Source organism: Hemiscyllium ocellatum, chromosome 44 (assembly GCF_020745735.1).
Source record: "Hemiscyllium ocellatum isolate sHemOce1 chromosome 44, sHemOce1.pat.X.cur, whole genome shotgun sequence".
In the NCBI taxonomy this organism is placed as follows: Eukaryota; Metazoa; Chordata; class Chondrichthyes; order Orectolobiformes; family Hemiscylliidae; genus Hemiscyllium; species Hemiscyllium ocellatum.
In genome coordinates, this window is record NC_083444.1 from 23,552,029 (window position 1) to 23,574,831 (window position 22,803).

General features: G+C 43.8%; 1 protein-coding gene across 5 annotated transcripts in view; it reads left to right on the plus strand.

Annotated features, from left to right (window-relative positions):
* neurl4 (neuralized E3 ubiquitin protein ligase 4) overlaps nt 1-22,508 on the plus strand; it is a 138,666-nt gene extending 116,158 nt beyond the window's left edge. For 3 of the 5 annotated variants that reach the window (XM_060854813.1, XM_060854818.1, XM_060854815.1), the window contains 5 exons: nt 1,044-1,151; nt 8,556-8,700; nt 9,146-9,258; nt 16,732-16,894; nt 20,815-22,508. In XM_060854813.1, coding sequence (XP_060710796.1) covers nt 1,044-1,151; nt 8,556-8,700; nt 9,146-9,258; nt 16,732-16,894; nt 20,815-21,019 — 734 coding nt within the window. In that variant the 3' untranslated portion in view covers nt 21,020-22,508. The remainder of the gene's footprint in view (nt 1-1,043; nt 1,152-8,555; nt 8,701-9,145; nt 9,259-16,731; nt 16,895-20,814) is intronic. The other 2 variants (XM_060854814.1, XM_060854817.1) reach the window with 1 other exon arrangement.
* The last annotated feature ends 295 nt before the right edge of the window (nt 22,509-22,803 follow it).

Consider the following 22,803-nt stretch of genomic DNA (forward strand, 5'->3'; position numbering starts at 1 on the left):
GCATGTGAGTAGGATAGTTAAGAAAACATATGGGACAATTGCTTTCATCAGTTGTGGGACAGAGTATAAGAGCAAGGAGGAGTTATGCAGAGCATTGATTAGGCCATAGTTGGAGTACTGTGTGCAATTTTGGGCACCTCACAACAGAAAGAATATGATAATACTAGAAAGAGAACAGAGAAGCTTCACCAGGATGTTACCTAGGTTAGAGAAATGGAGCCATAAGGAGAGACTAGGTAGGCTTGGATTGTTTTCTTTGTGAGGGGTACGGACAGGATGAATAGAGAGCAGCTGTTCCCTTGGTTAAGGGGTGAATCACAAGAGGATGTAGTTCTAGGGTAAGAGTCAGGAGATTCAGAGGGGATTTGAGGAAATTTGTTCACTCCGAGAATGGTGAGAATCTGGAATGCACTGCCTGAGAAGATAGTGGCTAGAAACCTTCCATCCTTTAAAACATATTTGGACAAGCACTTGAAATATCATAACACGAAAGGAAACTGGGTAAGTGCAGGAAATTAGTGGTAGCTATGTCGGTTCAAACACAATGGACCTTTTCTGTGCTTCATGACTTTGACTCTGGCTTTCCGATGGGGTAGGACTCTCAAACTCAATCCTGTCTCCTCCAGGTATCATCATAAAATCATAGAATCCTAACAGTGTGGAAGCAGGCCATCTTGTCCACACCGCCAGACGGAACAGCATTCCACCCATACCCCCAGTTACCCTTTCCCTGTAACCCCGCATTTCCCATGGCTCATCCACCTAACCTACACATCCCTGGACACTATGGGCAATTTAGCATGGACAGTCCACCTATCATGCATGTCTTTGGACTGTGGGAGGAAACCAGAGCACCCTGAGGAATCTCAAGCAGAGACTGGGGAAAATATGTGAATTCCATGCAGTCGCCCAAGGCTGGAATTGAACCCAGGTCCCTGGCACTGTGAGGCAACAGTGCTAAAGACTGAGTCACTGTGGCCTCCACAGGTATCCAATAGGTAATTTTGTTCTTTCCCATTAACCCTCTGTTGTTCTTTCCTCAGGTATTAAGGAGAATTTGTGCTGGACACCACCGCCTGAAGTGAATCCCATGAAAACATGTGAATATCAAGCACTTTGTGCAAGGTTCAAGGAACTCCTTCCATTGCCAGGTGAAGAGAGAGATTTTCATACTTTGGGACCGATTTGAACAACAAACATACTGGGGACAGAGGTGCTGGTCAGCAGCACCAGGGTATCAGCAGCAGCCAAAACCTCAAGTTTCAACAATGGGCATATTATTGGAACATGGTTAGACTGAGAGCATTCGGCTTCTGGCTGCAAAAGCATCATTATTGTATGGAACTGTTATCAAGCAACGAGATTGGGTTGGAGAGGTTGGATTTGTTTTCCTCAGGGTGGAGGAGATTGTGGGGAGATCACAAGATTGAATGAGATAGACAAGGAAAGGCTTCTGTCGGTTGATGGTGCACGGACTAGGGAACACAGATTTAAGATTTTTAGGTGACAGAGACAGGGGTGAAAGCAGTGAAGATGCACAATTTCAAGAGGAAATCAGACATGTGAATGAAGGAAATAAATCAGCAGGCGCTATAGGAAAAGGACGGTGGGAGTGGGACCAACTGGACAGTTCAACAGAGAACTGCAAGATTAGTCACGCCGGGATTGCACAAGCTGTGAGTATTACCTTGAGTTTGGGGGCATCGTTCACATATCATGGACACTTGCCTACACATTACACTTGAAGCAAAAACCAACCTTGCTGCAAAAACACTCCACGTCAGCAGCATTTGTGGTAAGATAGCAGAGTTAATGTTTCAGGTACATTGATCCTTCTTCAGAACTGAGTGTAGCTAGGAAAAGGTTGGTGTGCAGGCTGCAGGTGGGATTGGGGGAGGAGTAAGCAATAGCTGGAGATGGAGCCCAGTGAGAATATTAAATGGGCAGACAAAGGAATGGGTAAAGCCGAATCAATAGTTGCTAAAGGGGACTACTATTGGCCGACCATGAGTTGTTGTGGTAGCAGCCGATGCGATGACATCGCATCGATGTGTGGGAGCTGGGGTAGGAGTGTGGGTGAAGGTGCTCAGGACCTAAAAATGATTGAACTCAATGTTGCCACCTGAAGGCTTCGTGGTCCCAAAGCGGAAAATGAGATGCTAGAGCACCACAGCAAGCCTGAGACAGTGGTGTTGGTCAGTGAACATCATGGTGTGTTAAAGTGACAAGTAACAAGAAGCTCAAGATCAATTTTGCAGACAGAACATAAGTGTTATGCAAAACAGTCACCCAGTCTGTGTTTGAAGTGTCCCATCACTATTCTAATATAGGAATGGTGGCAACCAAGTTATGCACAAGCAGACCACATAAACATCAAATTGGGGCAGCTCTAAAGAGTGTGAAGGAACATAGGGACCTGAATGTATGTGTACACAGATCTCTGAAGGACATGTAGAGGGTGTGGTTAGCAAAGCTATCTGACTAGGGGTATTGAGTAGAAAAGTAGGGAAGTTATTCTGAATTTTTCCTGAACTTTATTAGGCACCGACTGGAGTATTGTGTCCACTTCTGGTACCCACACTAATTGGAAAGGCTGTCAAGATCAGAGAGAGGGTGCAGAGGAAATTTCCTGAACTATTCCCGAGATGAGGAAGGTTTTAGCAATGAGGTTGGGTTGTAGAAAGTGGCCTTGTTCTCCCTGGAGCGAAGGAGATTGAGGAGAGCTTTGATTTTGATATCATATTCATATCCTTTATTCATATATAAGGAGCAAGAGGGTAGATAAGGAAAGGGTTGGCCATTCTGGGACAAAGGAGGAAAGATATGTGTGGAGTCAGAGAAAATGGGTGAGATTCTTAAGTACTTTGCATCACTATTCACCAAGGAGGGAGACATGGCAGATGTTGAGATTGGGGATAAATCTTTGATTTCCCTAGATAAAGTCAGTATAAGGAGGGAGGAGGAGTTGGGTATTCTAAAAGGGGTTAAGGTGGACAAGTCCCCAGGTCCAAGTGGGATCTATCCCAGGTTACTGAATGATACGAGAGAGGAAATAGCTGGGGCTTTAATGGATACATTTGCAGCATTCTTGAACATGGGGGAGGCCTCAGAGGACTGGAGAATTGCTAATATTGCCCCCTTGTTTAAGAAGGGTAGCAGGGATAATCCAGGTAATCACAGACCTGTGAGCCTGCCGTCAGTGGTAGGGAACCTGCTGGAAAAGATACTAAGGGATGGAATATATACCCATTTGGAAGAAAATGGGCTTATCAGTGATAGGCAGCATGGTTTTATACAGGGAAGGTCTTGTCTTACAAACCTAATAGAAGTTTTTGAAGTGGTGACAGTGATTGATGAGGGAAGGGATGTAGATGTCATATACATGTACCTTAGAAAGGTGCTTGATAAGATTCCCTGTGGTAGGCTGATGGAGAAGATGAAATCACATGGGGTCCAGGGTGTTCTGGCTAGAAGGATAGAGAACTGACTGGGAAACAGGAGACTAGAGTAGTACTGGAAGGGAGTTTCTCAAAATGGAGACCTGTGCCCAGCGATGTTCCACAGGGATCCATGCTGGGACCACTGCTGTTTGTGATATACATAAATGATTTGAAGGCAGGTGTAGGTTGCCTCGTTAGCAACTTTGCAGATGACACTAAGATTGGTGGAGTAGCAGATAGTGAAGGGGGCTGTCAGAGAATACAGCAGAATATAGATAAATTGGAGAGTTGGGCCGACAAATGGCAGATGGAATTCAATCTGGACAAATGCGAGGTGATGCAATTTGGAAGATCCAATTCAAGAGCGAACTATACAGTAAATGGAAAGGTCCTGGGGCAAATTGATGTACAGAGAGATCTGGGTTCAGGTCCATTGTTCCCTGCAGATGGCAACGCAGGTCAGTAGTGTTCAAAAAGACATATGGCATGCATTCCTTCATCGGATAGGGTATTGAGTACAAGGGTTGGCAGGTCATATTGCCACTTTTGGAATACTCTGTACAGTTCTGGTCGCCACATTACCTAAAGAATGTGGATGCTTTGGAGAGGGTGCAGAGGAGGTTCACCAGGGTGTTGCCTGGTATGGAGGGCACTAGCTATGAGGAGAAGTTGAATAGATTAGGATTATGTTCATTGGAAAGAAGGAGATTGAGGGGGGACCTGACTGAGGTCTACAAAATCATGAGAGGTGTTGACAGGTGGATAGCAAGAAACTTTTTCCCAGAGTGGAGGACTCCATTACTAGGGGTCACGAGTTCAAGGTGAGAGGAGAAAAGTTTATGGGAGATATGTGTGGAAAGTTCTTTATGCAGAGAGTGGTGGGTTCCTGGAACACATTGCCGGTAGGGGTGGGCATGATAGCATCATTTAAGATGTATTTAGACAGACCCTTAGAAAATAGGCAGCAGGTTTAGATAGAGGATCTGGATTGGCACAGGCTTGGAGGGCCAAAGGGCCTGTTCCTGTGCTGTAATGTTCTTTGCAATGGGTGATGAACAGATCTAGATAAGGCAGACAAAGAAAACTGTTCCCCTTTTGTTGATGGTGCCAGGACAAGGGGACACAGATATCGAATGGGAGAAAGGTGAAACATTTTTCCATGGCAAGTGACAATGATCTCAAAGTCACTGTCCACTTGAGGCAATGAATGATTTCAAAAGAGGGAGATTACTGTCCACAGGCACCAGGGAAAGAGCAGAGAAGTGGGACTGACTTGATTGCTGTATATAGATACAGCATGATCTTAATGGTTGAATGGCTTCCTCTTGCACTGTTATGACCAGATATTTTCTCGTAGTGGTGTTGATTGTAGGGTTAATATTGGCCAGTGCTTCTAACCAACATGTAACTCCACAACCTTCTGGGACTTGGGCGGAGGTTTCACATTTCTACTGTCCTTTGAGTGGGTCAATGTCTTTGAAGATTTCTCACCTAAATAGCTGAGTGCTAATTTTGTGCCAAGTTGTTACAGATTTCCAACCAAGGCAGTAAATTTTCTCTTACCTACACTATCAGATTCCTTTCTTGCCTTAACGTCACTACTGAGAATAAACCTTCACCCCTGCCCACACCCAACAAACCTCCAAAACTCATGGGAATATAACTCTTATTTTGTGTGATCTGTCCTCAGAATTCAACCTTTTAAACATTGTTCTTATCAATCTGCTTTACAATGCAATGTAATGACATTGTTATTACATTCCTTCTAAGTGGCAATGCCCAGAACTGAACACAGTTCTTCCTAAAGCTCTGTTCAATAATTACACCTTAAAGGACTTTATTCTTGAAACCCATAAAATCATTAGGCAATGCAGAATTATTAATGAATTTATTCTGTAAGGTGCACATGAAATATTCTTTTGTGAAGTGTGTGCAATTCTGGAATCCACATTATAAGAGGGAGGTGATGGTACTGGAACAGGTGCAGGGAAGATTTACCAGAATGTTGCCTTGGTTGGAGAGTTTCAGTTGTGAAGAGATTTTGAGCAGCCTGGGTTATTTTCGTTAGATCAGAGGAGGTTGACAGGGGACATAATTGAAATGTATAAAATTATGAGGCACCAAAATTAGGTAGCTTAGACAGAAATAAATATTTCCTCTTGATAGAGGGATCAATGACCAGGCAGCATAGATTTAAGGTCAGGAGCAGAACGTTTAAAGGAGATGTGAGGAAAAACGTTTTCACGGAGAGGATAGTGGGGATCTGGAACTCAATGCCTGTAAAGATGGTAAAAGCAGAAACCCTCATAATAGTTAAGAACTATTTAGATGCACATTTGTGTTACCAAAGCGTATAAGTGCTGCAGAATGGGATTAGAATACTTAGATGGTTGGTTTTAATTGGCATTGACCCAGTGGACTGAAGGGCTCTTTCTGAGCTGTACGTTTCTATGATTCTCTAAATTGCTATGTTTCATTGTAATATGCTGATGTTGTACATGACCACTGCCATAGGAATGTTCTGTGTGTTTATGGATGTGGGCATCACTGGCTGTGCCAGCATTTATTGCCATTGAGAAGATGGTGATGAGTTGCCTTCTTGAACCACTGCAGTCCGTATGTGTTTGGGATACCCACAGTACTATTAGGATGGTAGTTCCAGGATTTTGTTCTCAGTGCCACTGAAGGAACAGCACTGTATTTCAAGTCAGGATGGTGAGTGATTTGGAGGGAAACTTGCAGATTCCTGGGATGGCAGGATGGAATATGAAGAGAGATTGAGCTGGTTATGTTTGTATTCACTGGACTTTGGAAGAATGAGGGGTGATCTCATAAAAACCTATAAATATCTAACAGGACGAGACAGGTTCGACGCAGGAAAGATGTTCCAGATGTGGTGGGGTGAGTCATAGTTTAATGATAACGGGCAAACCTTTTTGGTGAGATGAGGAGGAAATTCTTCACCAAACAAAAACGTTGAGGCCAGAGCATTGTGTTTTCTAGAAGGTGATAGATACCGTTTTTTTTGTAGCTGAAGGGATACGGGAGGGAGTGCAGGACGAGGGTACTGACCTCATGATGAATGGTGGAATGGGCTTGAGGGGTTGAATATTCTGCATTAGCTCCTATTTTATATGTTTCTACACTTGTGTTCTTGTCTATTTGCTGTCCTTGTCCTTCGTGATGCTAACAGTGTGGGTTTGGAAGGTGCTGGCTTGGTCAGATGCTGCACATTACTGCTTCAGTACATCAGTGGTGATAGATGATACCAAAAAAGGGATTGCTGTGTCATACAAGTTCATTCATCTCTACGTTTATGACCCACGCAAGCCTCCTTGCACCCTTATCTGGATAACAAATATGTAATTCTGCAGCATACATACACTGGGGTAAAAACAATGACTGCAGATGCTGGAAACCAGATTCTGGATCAGTGGTGCTGGAAGAGCACAGTAGTTCAGGCAGCATCCAATGAGCAGTAAAATCGACATTTTGGGCAAAAGTCCTTCAGCTTATCTCTCCACGCTCAGGCTCACTGCTTTTATTCCTGATGAAGGGCTTTTGCCCGAATCGTCGATTTTACTGCTCATTGGATGCTGCCTGAACTGCTGTGCTCTTCCAGCACCACTGATCCAGCATACATACACCGTACATTGAGGGATAAACAGTGACCCAAGAACATCAAAAACTTGCACTTCACACATATGACCTTTAATGCTATTAAGTAGCCCAAGACCCTTGCGTCAGAACCATCAAAAATATCAAAGTTTAGCAGCTGAAGATAGTGCTGCCAATGGTGGAGTTGCTAAAATCAGGGTAACACGAGGCCAGATTTTATGTTTAGATTTCAGCGAGTTATGGGTTAGTGGAGCTTGCAGAGATGGGAGGAGTGAGGCCATGGAGGGATGAGATTTTTAAAGTTGGTGTATTAATTTAGAGCCAGAGTAAATCCGAGTTCAAGGGTACTGAGTCAAGAAGACTTTGCGGCAGTAACAACATGAACAGCAGCATTTTGAATGATCTCTGGTTTAGGAAGGGTAAAATGCAGCCCATTAGCTGGGGCATGGCAGTCAGGCAGCGTTACCGAGGTGGAAATGGCCTGGTCTTGTTGACGGTATGGTTATGTGGCTAGAAACTCACTTCAGAGTTAAGTTTGACATTAAACATTTCCTCAGAAAGGTTCAGCCTTAGAATTTTGTCCCGGAGAAGAATGGAATCGAGAGCTAGGGAAACCAGAGTTTGGGCCAGAGTCTGAAAGTGAGGTCTCCCAGATACTTAACCGGAGGAAATTTCTGCTCATCGTGCATGGCCGATAGACAATTTTACAGTAGATGGGGCAACAGAGATGGAGTTCAGTGTTATCAGCATATACTTGGAAGTTGGTGTGTTTTCAAATTTTATCACCAAAGGGCAACATGTAGATGAGAAACATGAAAGGACCAGGGATCGATATTGTGGAGACACCAGTTTTAATGGTGTGGGAACAGGAAGAGAAGCCGTTACAGGTGATTCTCCAGCTACAGTTGATGCATAAGAATGGAATGAGGTGAGTCCAGTCCAGTCGCGCTGAAGGATCAGTTTTCACCCAGTGACTCCTCCCCCAAATGTGGAGGTTAAGTGTGGATGAATTTGAGAAAGACCGTTGATACAGGTCTATAACACAATGGTTGCATTCTTGTGTGACCCTGCATTATAGAAAAATCGCGCTTTAGACAGAGTGCATAAAGTGTTGGTGATTTAATCGGGTTACAGCCAGCACAGGTTTTAAAAGTTTGAGTTTTAGAAACAGGGTCCCCAGTTTGTCAACGGCATTACAGCAAACTCGTGATGACGAAACATGTATTATAACAGAACGCCGTTTACCTTCTATGGTTAATTTGGCAGCCACACAGCATCACGATCCGTGCTATGTCAGTGGACCTAGGACTATTATTCTGCTAGCAATCAGTAGCTCTGCTTGCAGAGAAGAGGGATGTTCAAAGGTTAAGGGAGTATTGGAATAATTCTGTGATTCTGTAATGATGGAGGGAAAACTTTGGAAGTGTTAGAAGGAACTTTACTGTCAGAGTGACTAGAACGGGTTCTGGTTGTCATGAAGATGGCCTTACATTGCAGACGGTTACTTCGATGAGGAGGTGAAGTGTAACCTGTGCTACTGTGAATCCTGCCACAAATTGCGTGGAGATGAAGCCTACTACAAGCGGGGCGACCCACCAAAGGACTACGCCCTCCCATTCGGGTGGTGCAGGTTCGCACTCAGGTAAATGGTCACGGGGCAAGTGCCATGATGCTGGTTGATCTGAACACACTTGGTGGCAGCACTTCTGGGACTTGGGAGTTTTAAGAAGGCTCGTAGGCTGTCCAAGGGCTGGAGTAACCTTGTGGGATTTAATCAACCAAGTGGGAAGCTGTGCTGTCCATCCACATGGATATCAAGTTAGGATTGGGTGTAATGCATGATGGGGTGGTAACGGATGGATCACTGGCTCAGTCAGTCAGTGTATGTGCCTGTCCCACCTCTGAGTGGTGACCTTTGGTTGCTGTTAACACCTCGGGTTTTTGGCCATAGCTCGTGCATTTTGTTAGCTAAGCTGCATTTTGGGAACATCTAAACAAGTTGGTGTACAAACACATGGACTTTGCTTTTGAAAGTTTTCCTTTCTTTTATACATTGTATGAACTGTGCTGACTGTTGGATCCTACAGGCTGAATCCACGCTGTGAAATTGCTAATGTCTACAAGAAGTGGCACACAGCGTATCATGGAACATGTGTGGGCTCCCTGCGACGAACCTTGGACCACGGGGAGCTGGTATCTGGTATGTGAGCAGGCAAAGTCTCAGTGGGTTGTCAGGCTGGGGATGAGGGAAGGAAGGAAATCATTTCATGTTTAACACATTGGAACCACCACTCTCCCCATCCTTCACATGTAGAAAGGTTTGTCCTGTTGTATCCTTATACCATTTCATCGTGTGAAGGTCCTAGTATCTTGTGAGTAACCTGTTCACTTTTGGAATGTTTGTTTGAACTAAGCTTGTTGCTTCTTTTCTTCCCCACCCCCACACTGAAAATGTTCCCCTGTCACCACCAGTCCATTGCTGGCTGTGCATCCCATCTGTCCCCACATTGTTGCAACCCTGGTTCTATCTGGTGGGAGTGCTCTGTCATGATAGGATTTGTCTCACTCGATACCAATTAAAATCCTGAGCTCCAGTTACCACTGGCTGAGAGTTCAAACCCAAGGAGGGTTTGAACTCTCCACCTTTTGGTTCAGAGATGGAAATGTTCCCTCTGTAGGTTAGAATGAAAGCAAAGCTTCCTTGACACACTCTGGTGAGCACTTCCCAGACTGAGTCCAGACAGCCGCTAAGGCAATTAAGGAGCAGTGGAGTCAAAACAGGTCAAAGATAATACAGTGATATCGACTAGACGTGTCAGTGGACAAATTATGATGTAAGGATTGCTTTCATCTTCAAATTGATTTCATTCCTTCAGGGTATACAGGAATCAGTCCAAAGAATCAAGCCTTTAAAGAGACACTACGCTGCTTAATTCCCATGTGTTCAAGGATCCTTCATACGTTTGTATTCAATCTGAGAACTCTCACTTCACAATCCAGCATGAGAACAATGCAGTGGCTTGTTCACAGCTCTCATACTAATTCAACTTTGATTATTGTATTGATCTCAATCGATCAAAGATATATAAAGCTGACATCAGAATAGTGGCATGTAGGCAGAAAGATTGTCTCAACTTTTCCTATTCATTTGTGGTTATATGGCTCATTATATTTTGTTTTATTTTTATGATCACAGTTATCAGGTGAACATCTCCCACACAGGTCAGCCTTCTGAGCTGTGGAGGTATCCTTGCCCTAGACTGATTTCAAAGTTCACCTCATTGCATTAATTCATTCTGTGCTGAAGCCAGAAACGGCTCAGGACATTGAGGCGTCCTTTTCAGCACAAATGGCAAGTAATGTTTGGTATGCCAAACCGCAACCCAGGAAGAGAGAGTTGTACTGTTTGTGATAGTCTTCCTTCAAAACAATGCGAAGTTGTGAAATGTTTGCAGACTCAACAGCACTCTTGACAGGGTGGAATATTGGTGTTTTTGTATTGTTGCACTCTTACCTCAGAAAATAGGGAGAAGCAGTGTAAGGCTTTGCAGGTCGGTTGTCTCTCTAACAGAATGTAATCTAAAGGATTCCTTCACGGGCGAATGTTATGATCCTGGCTAATGTCGTGATTGCACAAGTCAGGTTTGAAAGCTGACATGGTAGGTCACATTTTATTTTGTCTTGGTTTTATTGAGGAAGTCCATACTGAAACAATCGTGCAATGTTGCAGATTTGACTTTAGCAATGAAACTGAACTTTATTAAGCAAAAGACATGAAGATAAAATCAAATAAATTAAACTATTTACATCATGTTATTTAATGATTTTGGAACCCATAGTAGAAGTATAGTTCCATTTATCTCAGGACAATCCTTCATAGATCTCCAAAATGCCCCTGGACTGTACCAAAACTACCTTCGCACAGGACTCACTGTACGTAAGATCTTAACATCTCAATGGGTCTAGATTAACTCTGACTTCAAGTCCAAGTATGGAAAATCTCTTTTCCTGGAGCTTTTGTACATTGGAGGTAAAATGCTCTCAGCTTCAAATAACCTATTCATAGAGTCATAGAGATGTACAGCATGGAAACAGACCCTTCGGTCCAACCCGTCCATGCCGACCAGACATCCCAACCCAAACTAGTCCCACCTTCCAGCATTGGCCCATATCCCTCCAAACCCTTCCTATTCATATACCCATCCAAATGCCTCTTAAGTGTTGCAGTTGTGCCACCCTCCACCACTTCCTCTGGCAACTCATTCCATACTCTGTGTGAAAAAGTTTCCCCATAGGTCTCTTCTATATCTTTCCCCTCTCACCCTAAACCTATGCCCTCTAGCTCTGGACTCCCTGACCCCAGGGAAAAGACTTTGCCTATTTACCCTAACCATGCCCCTCATAATTTTGTAAACCTCTATAAGGTCACCTATTCATTGTGTTATCCAAACACTTCTGTTCTGGGACTGTCATGAAGCTTCTTAATTTAAAGTAATCTAGTTTTTCATCTTCTCCACTTCTCCGGAATGCTGCTTTATGTTTCCATCTTCATCCAAGACTTCTGCAAAACTGTCCCAAACTGAACCAAAACAACATTTTTTCCACAGCCACAGAATTGTCCAGCTGAAATCTTGATGCGCAGTTGTTTAACTTATAAACCCACCTAATGTAAACTCAACCTAAAGCCTATCTTTCAAAATGACATTACCACTGCAATGGGGTTCCTGTGGATTGGAAAGTTTTAAATGTAACCCTGCAGAAAAGAAAGTTTCAGAAAAGCATGAGGGAAAACGGAACGGCAGACCTATTAACCCAACACCATTAGCAGGGAAAATACGAGAATATATTCTGAAGGATGTGATCACTGGATATTTAGAAGCTAATTGTCTGATTGGGTCAAATCACATTGAATGTTGAAAGAGACATCATGTTTGACAAACCCGTGTGTTTTGAAGATGTGACTAGCAGACTCAATGAAGAGAAATGTTATGGACCAGACCAAACCCCCTCGAAATATATTAAGATGATAGACTAGACCCTAATGTTTTCTTATTTTAAAGGCAAGTGTCAGGTGTTGCATTCCGGATGCAATTTGATTGGTCAAACTATGAGTCTTGAAGCAAAACACACTTATTCATACACTGTAGTTAAAATACAACAATTCCAATGTAGTAACATCCCATAAACATACCCTTGGTAAAGACAAATTCAGTGAAATGGATTGTCTCACATGCAGTTCTAACTGCAAGAGAACCCCCGGCTTTTAGCTGTAACTGAGAATGGAAAAACAGCTTCCACAAAACCCCAGCAGCTGCTACTGAAAATCTAGAGAGATTAGTAAGCAAAATTGAAGCTGAAGATATCAGAGATAAGGTATTGATGGGGATAGAGAATTGTTTCACAGACAGGAAGCAGAGTTGGAATAAACTGGTCCTTTTCAGAGTGGTGGTCAGTGATGAGCAGGATTCAGTGCTGGGACCCCAGCTGTTCACAATGTACGGTAACAATTTGAACAAAGGAATTGATTGCCATAGCTCCACATTAGCAGAAGACACTAAGCTGGTGGCAGTATGTGCTACAAAGTGGATGCTAGGGGGCTACAGGGTGACTTAGACAGGCAGGCTGAGTGGGCAAATACTTGGCAAATGTAAACGTGAGGTTATCCACTTTTTGGTGGCAAAAGCAGGAAAGCAGATTATGATCTGAATGGTAAGTGTTTAGGGAAGGATGAGGTGCGACAAAACCCACGTGTCATGATGGAACAGTCACTGAAAGTTGGCATGCAGGTGCAGCAGGCAGTGAGGAAAGCTAATGGCATGGTGGCCTTCAAGGACAGAGGATTTGAGTATAGGAGCAAGTATGTCTTGCTGCTTCTGTACAGGGCCTTGGTGAGGCCACATCTTGAGTATTATGTGCAATTTTGGTCTCTTAGTCTGAGGAAGGACACTCTTGCTAGTGAGGGAGTCCAGCAAAGGTTCACTCGACTGATTCCAGCGATGGCAGCACTGACATATGAAAGACTGGAGCGACTGGGCTTGGACTCGCTGGAATTTAGAAGAATTGAGAATTGAGCTCTTAGAAACATAAACTGCTGATGGCTCTGGACAGGCTAAATGTGTTGGGTAACTCCAGAACTGGCGCTCACAGTCTAAGAATAAAGGGCAAGCCATTCGGGACTGAGATGAGGAAGAATTTCATCACCTGGGGAATCCTCTACCACAGAAAACTGTGTTAGGGCCAGTTGGTTGGATATATTCAAGAGGAAACTGGATGTGGCCCTTAAGGCTAAAGGGATATGGAGAGAAAGCGGAAGTGGGATACTGAAATTGCATGATCAGCCATGATCATACTCCTGCACCTATTTTCTGTGTAAAACTAAACATCCAAGTTCTGTGGGAACTTCATCCCACCTAGTGATACCAGTGGGGCATCTCAAGGATCAGTGCTGAATTCCAGCTTTTCATAATCTGTATGAATGATTTGGATGTGGAGCCTTGTAATATTTCCTGATGATACAAAGCTCAGGCAAAGAGAGTTGTGTGAAGAGAATGCAAAGAGACTTCAAGGGGATTTAAACATAGAACGATACAGCACAGTATAGGCCTTTGGTTCCACAGGGCGGCGCAACATCGCGAATCAATCTGAAGCCTATCTATCCAACACTATGCCATTTTCATCCATCTGTTTATCCAATGACCATTTAAATAAACTGGTATTAAAATTGGCAAGTCCATTAAAGTTACAGGCAGTGCATTCCATGCCCCTACTCTCTGAGTAAAGAAACTACCTCTGACATCTGTCCTATATCTATCACCCCTCAATTTAATGCTATGTCCCCTCGTGCTAGCCATTGCCATCCGAGGAAAAAGGGTCTCACTGTCCACCCTATGTAACCCTCTGATTATCTTATGTCTCAATTAAGTCGCCTCTCAACCACCTCCTCTCTAACGAAAACAGCCTCAAGTCCCTCAGCCTTTCCTCATAAGACCTTCTCTCCATACCTGGTAACATCCTGTTAAATCTCCTCTGAACCCTCTCCAAAGCTTCCACATCCTTCCTGTAATTTGGTGACAAGAATTGTATGCAATACTCCAAGTGCGGCCGCATCAGAGTTTTATACAGCTGCAGCATGACCTCGTGGCTCCGAAACTGAATCCCTCTACTAATAAAAGCTACCACACTGTATAACATTTAACAAGTGTATCAACCTAGGTGGCAACTTTCATGAACACAGATCTCTCTGCTCATATACACTACCAAGAATCTTACCATTAGTCCAGTACTCTTGATTCCAAAGCAAGTCACCTCACACTTTTCCGCATTAAACTGCATTTGCCAGTTCTCAGCCCAACTCTGCAGCTAATCTATGTCCCACTGTAACCTGCAACATCCTTCAGCACTATTCACAACTCCGCCAACCTTCGTGTCATCCGCAAATTTATTAACCCATCCTTCTACGCCCTCACCAAGGTTATTTGTAAAAATGACAAATACCAGTGGACCCAACTCCAACCCTTGTGGTACCCCACTAGTAACTGAACTCCAGGATGAACATTTCCATCAACCACCATCCTCTGTCTTCTTTCAGCTAGCCATTTTTTGATCAAAATTGCTAAATCACCTTCAATCCCATGCCTCTATATTTGTGCAATAGCCTACCATGGGGAACTTTATCAAAGACTTTACTGAAATCCATATACACCACATCAACTGCTTTACCCTCATTCACCTATTTGGTCACCTTCTCAAGGTTTATGTGGCATGGTTCACAAAACTGTATTGATTATCCCTAATCAACTTATTCCTTTCCAGATGATAAATCCTATCTCTTACAACCTTTTCCAACATTTTACCCACAACTGAAGTAAGGATCACTGGTCCGTAATTACAAGGGACCAGTTAGTCCCTTGTCCAAGAAGGTGTTCTTGAACAAGGGACCAACCTTTGCTATCTTCCAGTCTTCTGGCACTATTCCTGTAGACAATGACAACATAAAGATCAAAGCCAAAGGTTCTGCAACCTCCTCCCTGGCTTCCCAGAGAATTCTAGGGTAAATCCCATCTGGCCCAGGGGACTTATCTATTTTCACACTGTACTGAATTGCTAACACCACCTCCTTGCGAACCTCAAACACATTTAGTCTAATAACCTGTATCATGACAGAAGATATAATATGGAGAAACGCAATGTTATCCACTTTAGTAAGAGGAAAATAGTTGCAGGTTATTTATTAAATGAGAAGTGATTGATAACTGTTAATGTGTAAAGATTACTTTACTGAAAGTTCACAGGCTGGTGTGGCAAGCAAATCGGAAGGAAAAGCACGTGTTCACCTTTGTTGCAAGAGTATTTGAGTACAGGAGCAGTCAATTGTGTGGAACACCGGGAAGACTACACATAATATATCGTGTGCAGCTGTGGTCTCCTTGCTTAAGGAAAGATGTTCCTGTCACAGAGCAAGTACAGTGGAGGTTCACCAGACTGATTCCTGGTTTAACCGGAATGTACTGTGAGGAAAGATTGAGGAAATTGGACCTGTATTCTCTGGAGTCTAGAAGAATGAGAAGCAATCTCATGGAAACCACAAAATACTTTAAGAGGTAGAGTTGATGCAGAAAGAATGTTTCCCCTGGCTGTGGAGTCAAGAGCCGAGGAACATGTCTCAGAATGCAAGGCAAGCCTGTTTATAGGAGGAATTTTGTCACTTAGAAGGTGGTGAATCATTAAAATTCTTTACCTAAGAGGGATATGGAAATTCAATCGTTGAGAAGTTCAAAACAGAAATTGATCGATTTCTAGTTACTGATGATATCAAGGGGATCAGGGTTTGAGGCATATGCTCAACCATGATCTAGCATGGTGGAACAGACTCAAGGAGCTGAATGGCCTCCTGCTGCTATGTTCTGTGTGGGTGTGAGCTTTATATTCTGAGTAAATTAAATTCCTAACTGGATTTTTTGTGATTATTACAATATTGGCAGCCCCTATTTCTGCAAGAGCAAACTTTGTCTATATCCACTCGATCAAAACCTTTTGTTACTGTAAAGACCTTTTATAAAGTCACCCCTCAGCCTTCCTGCTTCAAGGGAAAAGAGATCCAGCCAAACTTTTGCAAGTTGGGAATCCACTTATTTCAAGCCAAAGTTACCTCTACTCTTAAACTGAAAGTTAAGCCTCCTCGACACTGTTCTCATCAAACACTCCCAGGACAGGGATAGCATGGGGTTAGCTACAGAGTAAAACTCTCTCTACTCCTTTTAACTGAAGGTAAAGCTCCCACTGAGCCAAACCCCAAGACAGTTAGCACTAAGTCGAGATTGTGGTGCTGGCAGCATCGAGGAGCAGGAGAATCAGTGTTTTGGTCATAAGCCCTTCATCACAGTACTGAGTTAGATAAAGAGTGAAGTTGCCTCTGCACTGTTTCCATCAAACACTCCCAGGACAGGTGTAGCATGGGTTTAGAAGAAACCAATGTCTGAGCTGCGGAAGCAGCCATTTTCTGCAATCCAGAGCTATATAACCGTGCATTTTTTGTTTTCTGATTATCTGAGAAAAACAGCTAAAGTCTTTCCATTGTCCTCTAATTTCTTCTCCTTCTCTCTGCCTCTGCCCTTTACCACCTTGCCTCTGTGCTGTCACTCCTCTTCTCAACCTGACCTCCTCCACATTAAAGCAGGGAGCTCCTCGATCTTCTGTACCAGTGAGACTAAAGTTGAGCTCCAGAATGGATATAACGATCCTGAGGAGAACAGTATTCAGGAGAAAGACGTTGTGAAAGTCAGCCTGTCTCCAACAATGCGATATGTTGGTCTTGACCGGTTCTGTCCTAAAATACGGTAAGTACCGAGCAAATCCAGATACATGGTCAAGTTAATACTGTCCCTTCAGTGGCAGGCAACAGTGAAGGGCACAAAATAATTTTGCTTGTCACCCAGAGCCCATGTTCAGTGGGAGGATGGTTTGATACTTGTTTGGTAGAAATTGGAGTGAATGGGTGTTCAAATCCCACTGATGCACGTTATCAAATTTAAATTTATAAATCTTAATTTGGCACAAGAACAAAACAGTCACGTCAAGGGCTTGTTGCCAATAAACTGTTGCTGTTCAGGAAATGGAAGCTACCAACTTCCTTGTTTTGTCACCATGACTGTCCAGTGTACCTTTGCCTGCCCAGCTCTCCAGATCATTGTACTAAAGCACAGTGGCAATCCTATAAAACTAGGGCTGGGTACTGGTGCAGCCACACCCCTAGACAAAGTCAGAAGAATGACTTGGAAGTGTATGCCAGTTTTTAAACATTTTGTCACAGATTATTAGGCCAACTTTTGTTTCAGCTCTACCAGAAGATTGTGGTGGTGGTGGTGGGTCCCCTCTCTGAGCTGCTGCAGTCACTGTCGCTATAGTTAGGGAGGGAGTTTCAGGACTTTGACCCAGTGACAGTGAGGAAACAGTGATATAGTTCCTAGTCAGGATGGCGTGTGGCTTTATTTGCAAGTTGGATTTGGTAGTGCCCTTGTCCTCCTAGATGGTAGAGGTTCTGGGTTTGTAAGATGCTACTGAAGGAGCTATGGTGAAGTGCCTCTTGCAAATGGTACCCACTGCTGGTACTGAATATCTGTGCTAAGGGAAATGAATGTTTATGGATGTGGTGCCAGTCAAGCGGGCTACTTTGGCCTGGATGGTGTCGAGCTTCTTGAGTGTTCTTGGGGTTGCAGTCATCCAAGCAAGTGGGGAGTATTCCAGCATACTCCTGACTTGTGCCTTGTAGGTTGTGGGTTTGGAATTACTCACTGCAGAATTCTGATCTGCTCTTGCAGTCACATTATTTACACAGAACAGGAGCAGACCCTTCAGCCTACCATGTATGTACCAACAATTATGCCGTTATAAGTTAATCTCATCCACCTGCATGTGGTCTATATCCCTCTATTCCCTGCCTGTTCATGTGTCCATCTAAACACCTCTTAAACTTTGCTATTGTGTCTGCTTCTACCACTTCCTCAGGCAGCTTGTTTTAGGCACCTACTAACCTGTGTTTAAAAAAAAAATTTCTTCACACAATTCCTTTAAACTTTCTCCCCTCACCTTAATTTGATAGTATTTGATATTTCCTGCAGGAAAATAGATTTAAATGATCGCCCTCTTATAATTTTATATACTTCTCTCAGGCTGTCCCTCAGCCTCCAGCATTCTAACGCAAACAATCCAAGTCTGTCCAACCTCTCCTTTTCACTAATGTACTTCAATCCAGGCAATGGTAAACCTCTTCTGCACCCTCTTGAAAGCCGCCTCCTTATATTGTGGCAACCAGAATCGCACAGTTATATGGTTAGTCCAGTTCAGTTTCTTGTCAATGGTTATCTCCTCAGAATGTTGATAGTGGGCAATTTAGTGATGGTAATGCCATTAAGTGTCATGGAGAGATGGTTAAATTCACTCTTGTTGGAAATGGTCCTTGCCTGGCATGCTTATTACTTGCTATTTGGCAGCCTAAACTAGGCCTCCTTGCATATGAATGTGGATTGCTTCAGCATCTGCTGAACATTGTGCATTCATCAGTGGTATGTGCTCAGTATGACTCCAGCTATCAGGGAGGGGTTGCCCTGATTTTCATTGACTCCAGTTTTATAATGATTCTTTGATACCGCACTCATCAAAGGCTGCCTCATTGTCATATTGAGTTCAACTGTTTTGTCTGTGTTTGGACTAAGCTCATGATTGATTCCATCAAGTACTACTTTACCACTACACTCAATCCCGTAACTGTTCCTTGCTCCCTGGCATCAATCTTCATGAGGCAGTTTTGTCCCCAACACAATATCTCAGGATATCCTGTTGACTACACCCAAAGACTGAATAGCTAGACCTGAGTCCAAATCTCCACACCCCCCCCCCCGACTTTACTTTTCACTGTTCGGACCTAAGCTAAATTTCAATGTATTTTCTCATGGCTCTTGATTTGTCCATCACCTCCATCCAAACCTTGCTGTTTATTAGTTTTAATTAGATTCCCCACAGTGTGGAAACAAGCCATTTTGGCCCAACAAGTCCACACCAACCCTCAGAGTCACTCACCCAGATCATTTCCCTCTGACTAATGAACCTAACACTGTGGGCAATTTAGCGTGGCCAATTCACCTGACGTCCCACATCTTTGGACTGTGGGAGGAAACCGGAGCACCTAGAGGAAACCCACACAGACATGGGGAGAATGTGCAAACTCCACATAGACAGTCGCCCAAGGCTGGAATCGAACCCGGGTCCCTGGTGCTGTGAAGCTAGCCACTGTGCCGCCCATACACTGTGTGTCACAAGTGCAGAAGATAATTTGCAAGATAGATTTGCACTAATGTAGCCCATCTCTCCCATTTCCAACGTTACCAAGGACTTCAGAGTTAATGGAGTACCTTTTTGAAGTTGGTCGCTACTGCAGGAAATGTAATAGCGAATTTTCAGACAGCAAGATCCCTAAAACAACAAACTGGTGGCAGGTCAGACCATTGTTAAAGGAGTTGATGGACCAACACAAAAGAGAGTACCTCCAGCTGTTGGATTCGTTTCTGCACAATCTCTTCCATTTGCCTGAAATTGCAGGTGCGGCCTCAATTTGACATCTCATCCTTAAAGACAGAACTTCTGACAGTGCAATCCTCTCTCCGTAATGAACTTCCGAAACAGCTCCCTTGGTACTGATCCTCCGACAGAGTGGCACTCCTTTATTGTTGACTTGCTAAGAGTGCGGCACTCCCTCGGTACTGACCCTTTGACGGTGTGCCCCCTCAGTACCAGCAGCATGAATGTCAGCTGGCATTGTGTGGTCATAACATGTGGGCTTGAACCCGCTACCATTTGACACTATTTACTACATTTGATGTGGAATAAATATCCAGGAAGTTGTGTTCTGAGCCTAGCTGCTTGTGCTATTACCTGAGGCTCTGTATTGAGTGCTCCTGCCTACCTTTACCCTAGGTGTGTACTACACTGGAGCAGTTAAGATTAGCTCCTGCTACTGATCTGCTTACCTTATAAAGACAAGCAAACATATCAAAACTTGAGTAATCATGGAGTAGTTAGATCCCAAGCACTCAGTTCTGGGAAGCACGTTTTAGGACTGTCAAGATCTGAGAGAAGGGAGATTTACTGGATTCATTCCAGAAATGAGGGACTTTGGTTATTGTGAGATCAGTGAAGTTTGATTTATCTTCAGTGCAGAGAAAATATTGAGAGATTCAACTGAGGTGCTTAAAATCTTGAAGTGCTTCGATAGAATAAGGAGCTATTTCTAATGACAGGGCTGTTGGTAACCAGGAGGGCACATTTGGCAAAGACCCAGAGGAAGAGATGAGAAGACTTTAATTCGGTGATCTAAAGTGTGCTGCCTAAAAGGCTGGTGGCAGCAAATTCTTTTGAACTTTCGCAAGAGGAATTGGATAGACATTTGAAAAAGGAGTGTTGTTGATAAAAGCGACATAGTTTGACGAGGAGTTTCATTTTGCATGCTTCAGGGCCACTCGCTAAAACACCAATTCAAGGGGCAAACTAACATTTGTACAGCATGAAAGGAGATTGCAGGTTGTGTCTGATTGCTCGAGGTGGTTCTTGCATTGAAAAGGTGGCATTTTCTGGATTGTGGGGATTGGTACACATCTGAAAGATCTTCCAAAGAACTGGCACAAATTTATGTTTTCTCTGTGCTAAACGATGTTAAATAATTCTGGCCTTTTATTCTGACTAATTGCGCTACTTCGCTCCTTAGATTCAAGGACCTGAAATCCCAACGACATCACCATGCTCAAGTGGCCTTCCAAGTGTGCGTGCGGCCAGGGTCGTATAAGGTGGGGCCACAGTCCGTGGGAGCCAGCGAGTCGATTGATCCCAGGTTCAGCAACAATGAAATCGAGTGGATCACCAAGGAGAGGGCCTCAACGGTCCTTTATGGCCTGTTAATCCGTGTGGAATGAAGGATTTCCCATCCAATCCGCCAGCCCCTCTGAAACTCTGGTGGAGAAGAGAGTGAGAGAGAGAGAGACTGCGAGCATGGAGCAAGCCCAAGGGGAACGGGGTGGGGGGTGGATGATCCCACTTTGGTGCTACAGCAACAGCGATGTATTGGGTGGGTTCGGGGTGGTAAGAGAGCACAGAGTTGGGACACATTTGCACAGTTTTACACAACTTGCTGTCACACCAGTGGAATACTGCACTATTGACTCTTATGTTCAAAAGAGAGGAAAAAAAAACAAAAAAACCTCAAACTAAAATGTTCAGTTGAGTTTAATCTTGCATTTTGGGGAGGGGAATGTTTTTGTTCGTGATGGATGTGAACCCTATTTCCACTGAGGTGAACAGTTTTATAGATTTTTCTTTGTTTTCAAAAGAAGTTTTCTTTTAAATCCTTGGACAGTAGAAACATGAGAACTGGGCTGCACACAGCCAGAAGCCTGATTCATAACTAGAATATAGGACATCTGACACTGGATATTTCCTCTCCTTGGGGGTTGAGATTGGAAAGGGGGTGGGCAGGGGGCACAGACAGGTGAAAGTGCCCCCATCAGATGGGCATGTGTGCAAATGCTTAGGGACATTTTAAGGCAGCAAGACTTTCTTCTGAAATCCTGTGCACGTGATTGCATGTCAACTGTGGCGATATTTACAGACTTGTATAGTGTGTGAACTGCTGGGTCAGGGAAAGACAGGCACGGCTGTGTGTTTGTCAGTCAACGGGCTGGGAAGGAGTAAAGGTTATTTAGATCTTCTAGATCTGTCCAATCTCAGGATGAAAGAGAAAAGCAGCATGAGGGCAAAGGTTGGCCTCTCTCAGTTGGCCCAGTCACTGCCCCAAGCAGTTGCTAAGACTCTAGCGTGATGCAGCTCAAACTTGCCTTCACCCTCTGAGCCACAGCCTCTGCACTGCGGACTGGCATTGTGACCACTGTTGGGTTTTTTTTGTATAAAATGGACTCCACTGCTAATCATAGAATCTCTTCAGTGCAGAAGCAGGCTATTCAGCCCATGGAGTCCACACTGACCCTCTGAAGACACAGCCCCCTACTCTGTCCCTGTAACTCTGCATTTCTCATGGCTTACCTACCTAGCCTGCACATCCCTGGACTCTGGGCAATTTAGCATGGCCAGTCCATTTAACCTACACACCTTTGGACCAATTATTGGCTGCCTGTTATCACCTCTCTGCCATTTCATCTTTAATGTAAAGCTGCCATTTAATATCCGGTGGGAATGGAAGGGAATACAATCTGATTGAATGGCTAGCAGCTACTGGGAGTAGACTGCAGCTGAAGAAGCAGGGATAAACTGAGAAGGTCCTATTGCTGCAATGTGAACTGGTGGAGGCTACAGCTAACTGAGAGCATTACCTGGATTTGTTTGACAGCTTTGTGTATTTTGCACTGGAAAGTGTTTTATTTTGCCAACACAGACCTTGTTGCAAACGAAGCAGCCTGCTTTAAAATGTTAACCGAAAATGCACGTGCGTATGTTGTAACTTGTTCATGTGACACACAGGAGGCTGGAACAGAAAAGGGATTGGCAGTGAGGTTGGAGTCACTCCTGGACTGTGTGTACCGCTCACCCTGTTTAGACATACTCCAGACAATCACTTATGCTGCTTTGTTTAACCCTCCACTATCTAATGTCAGACGAAATGCAAAGTCACTCCGATCATATACCACCTCAAGGCAGGTGGCTGATTATCCTTTCAAGGGCAATTTGTCGAGAGTTTTCAAATTTT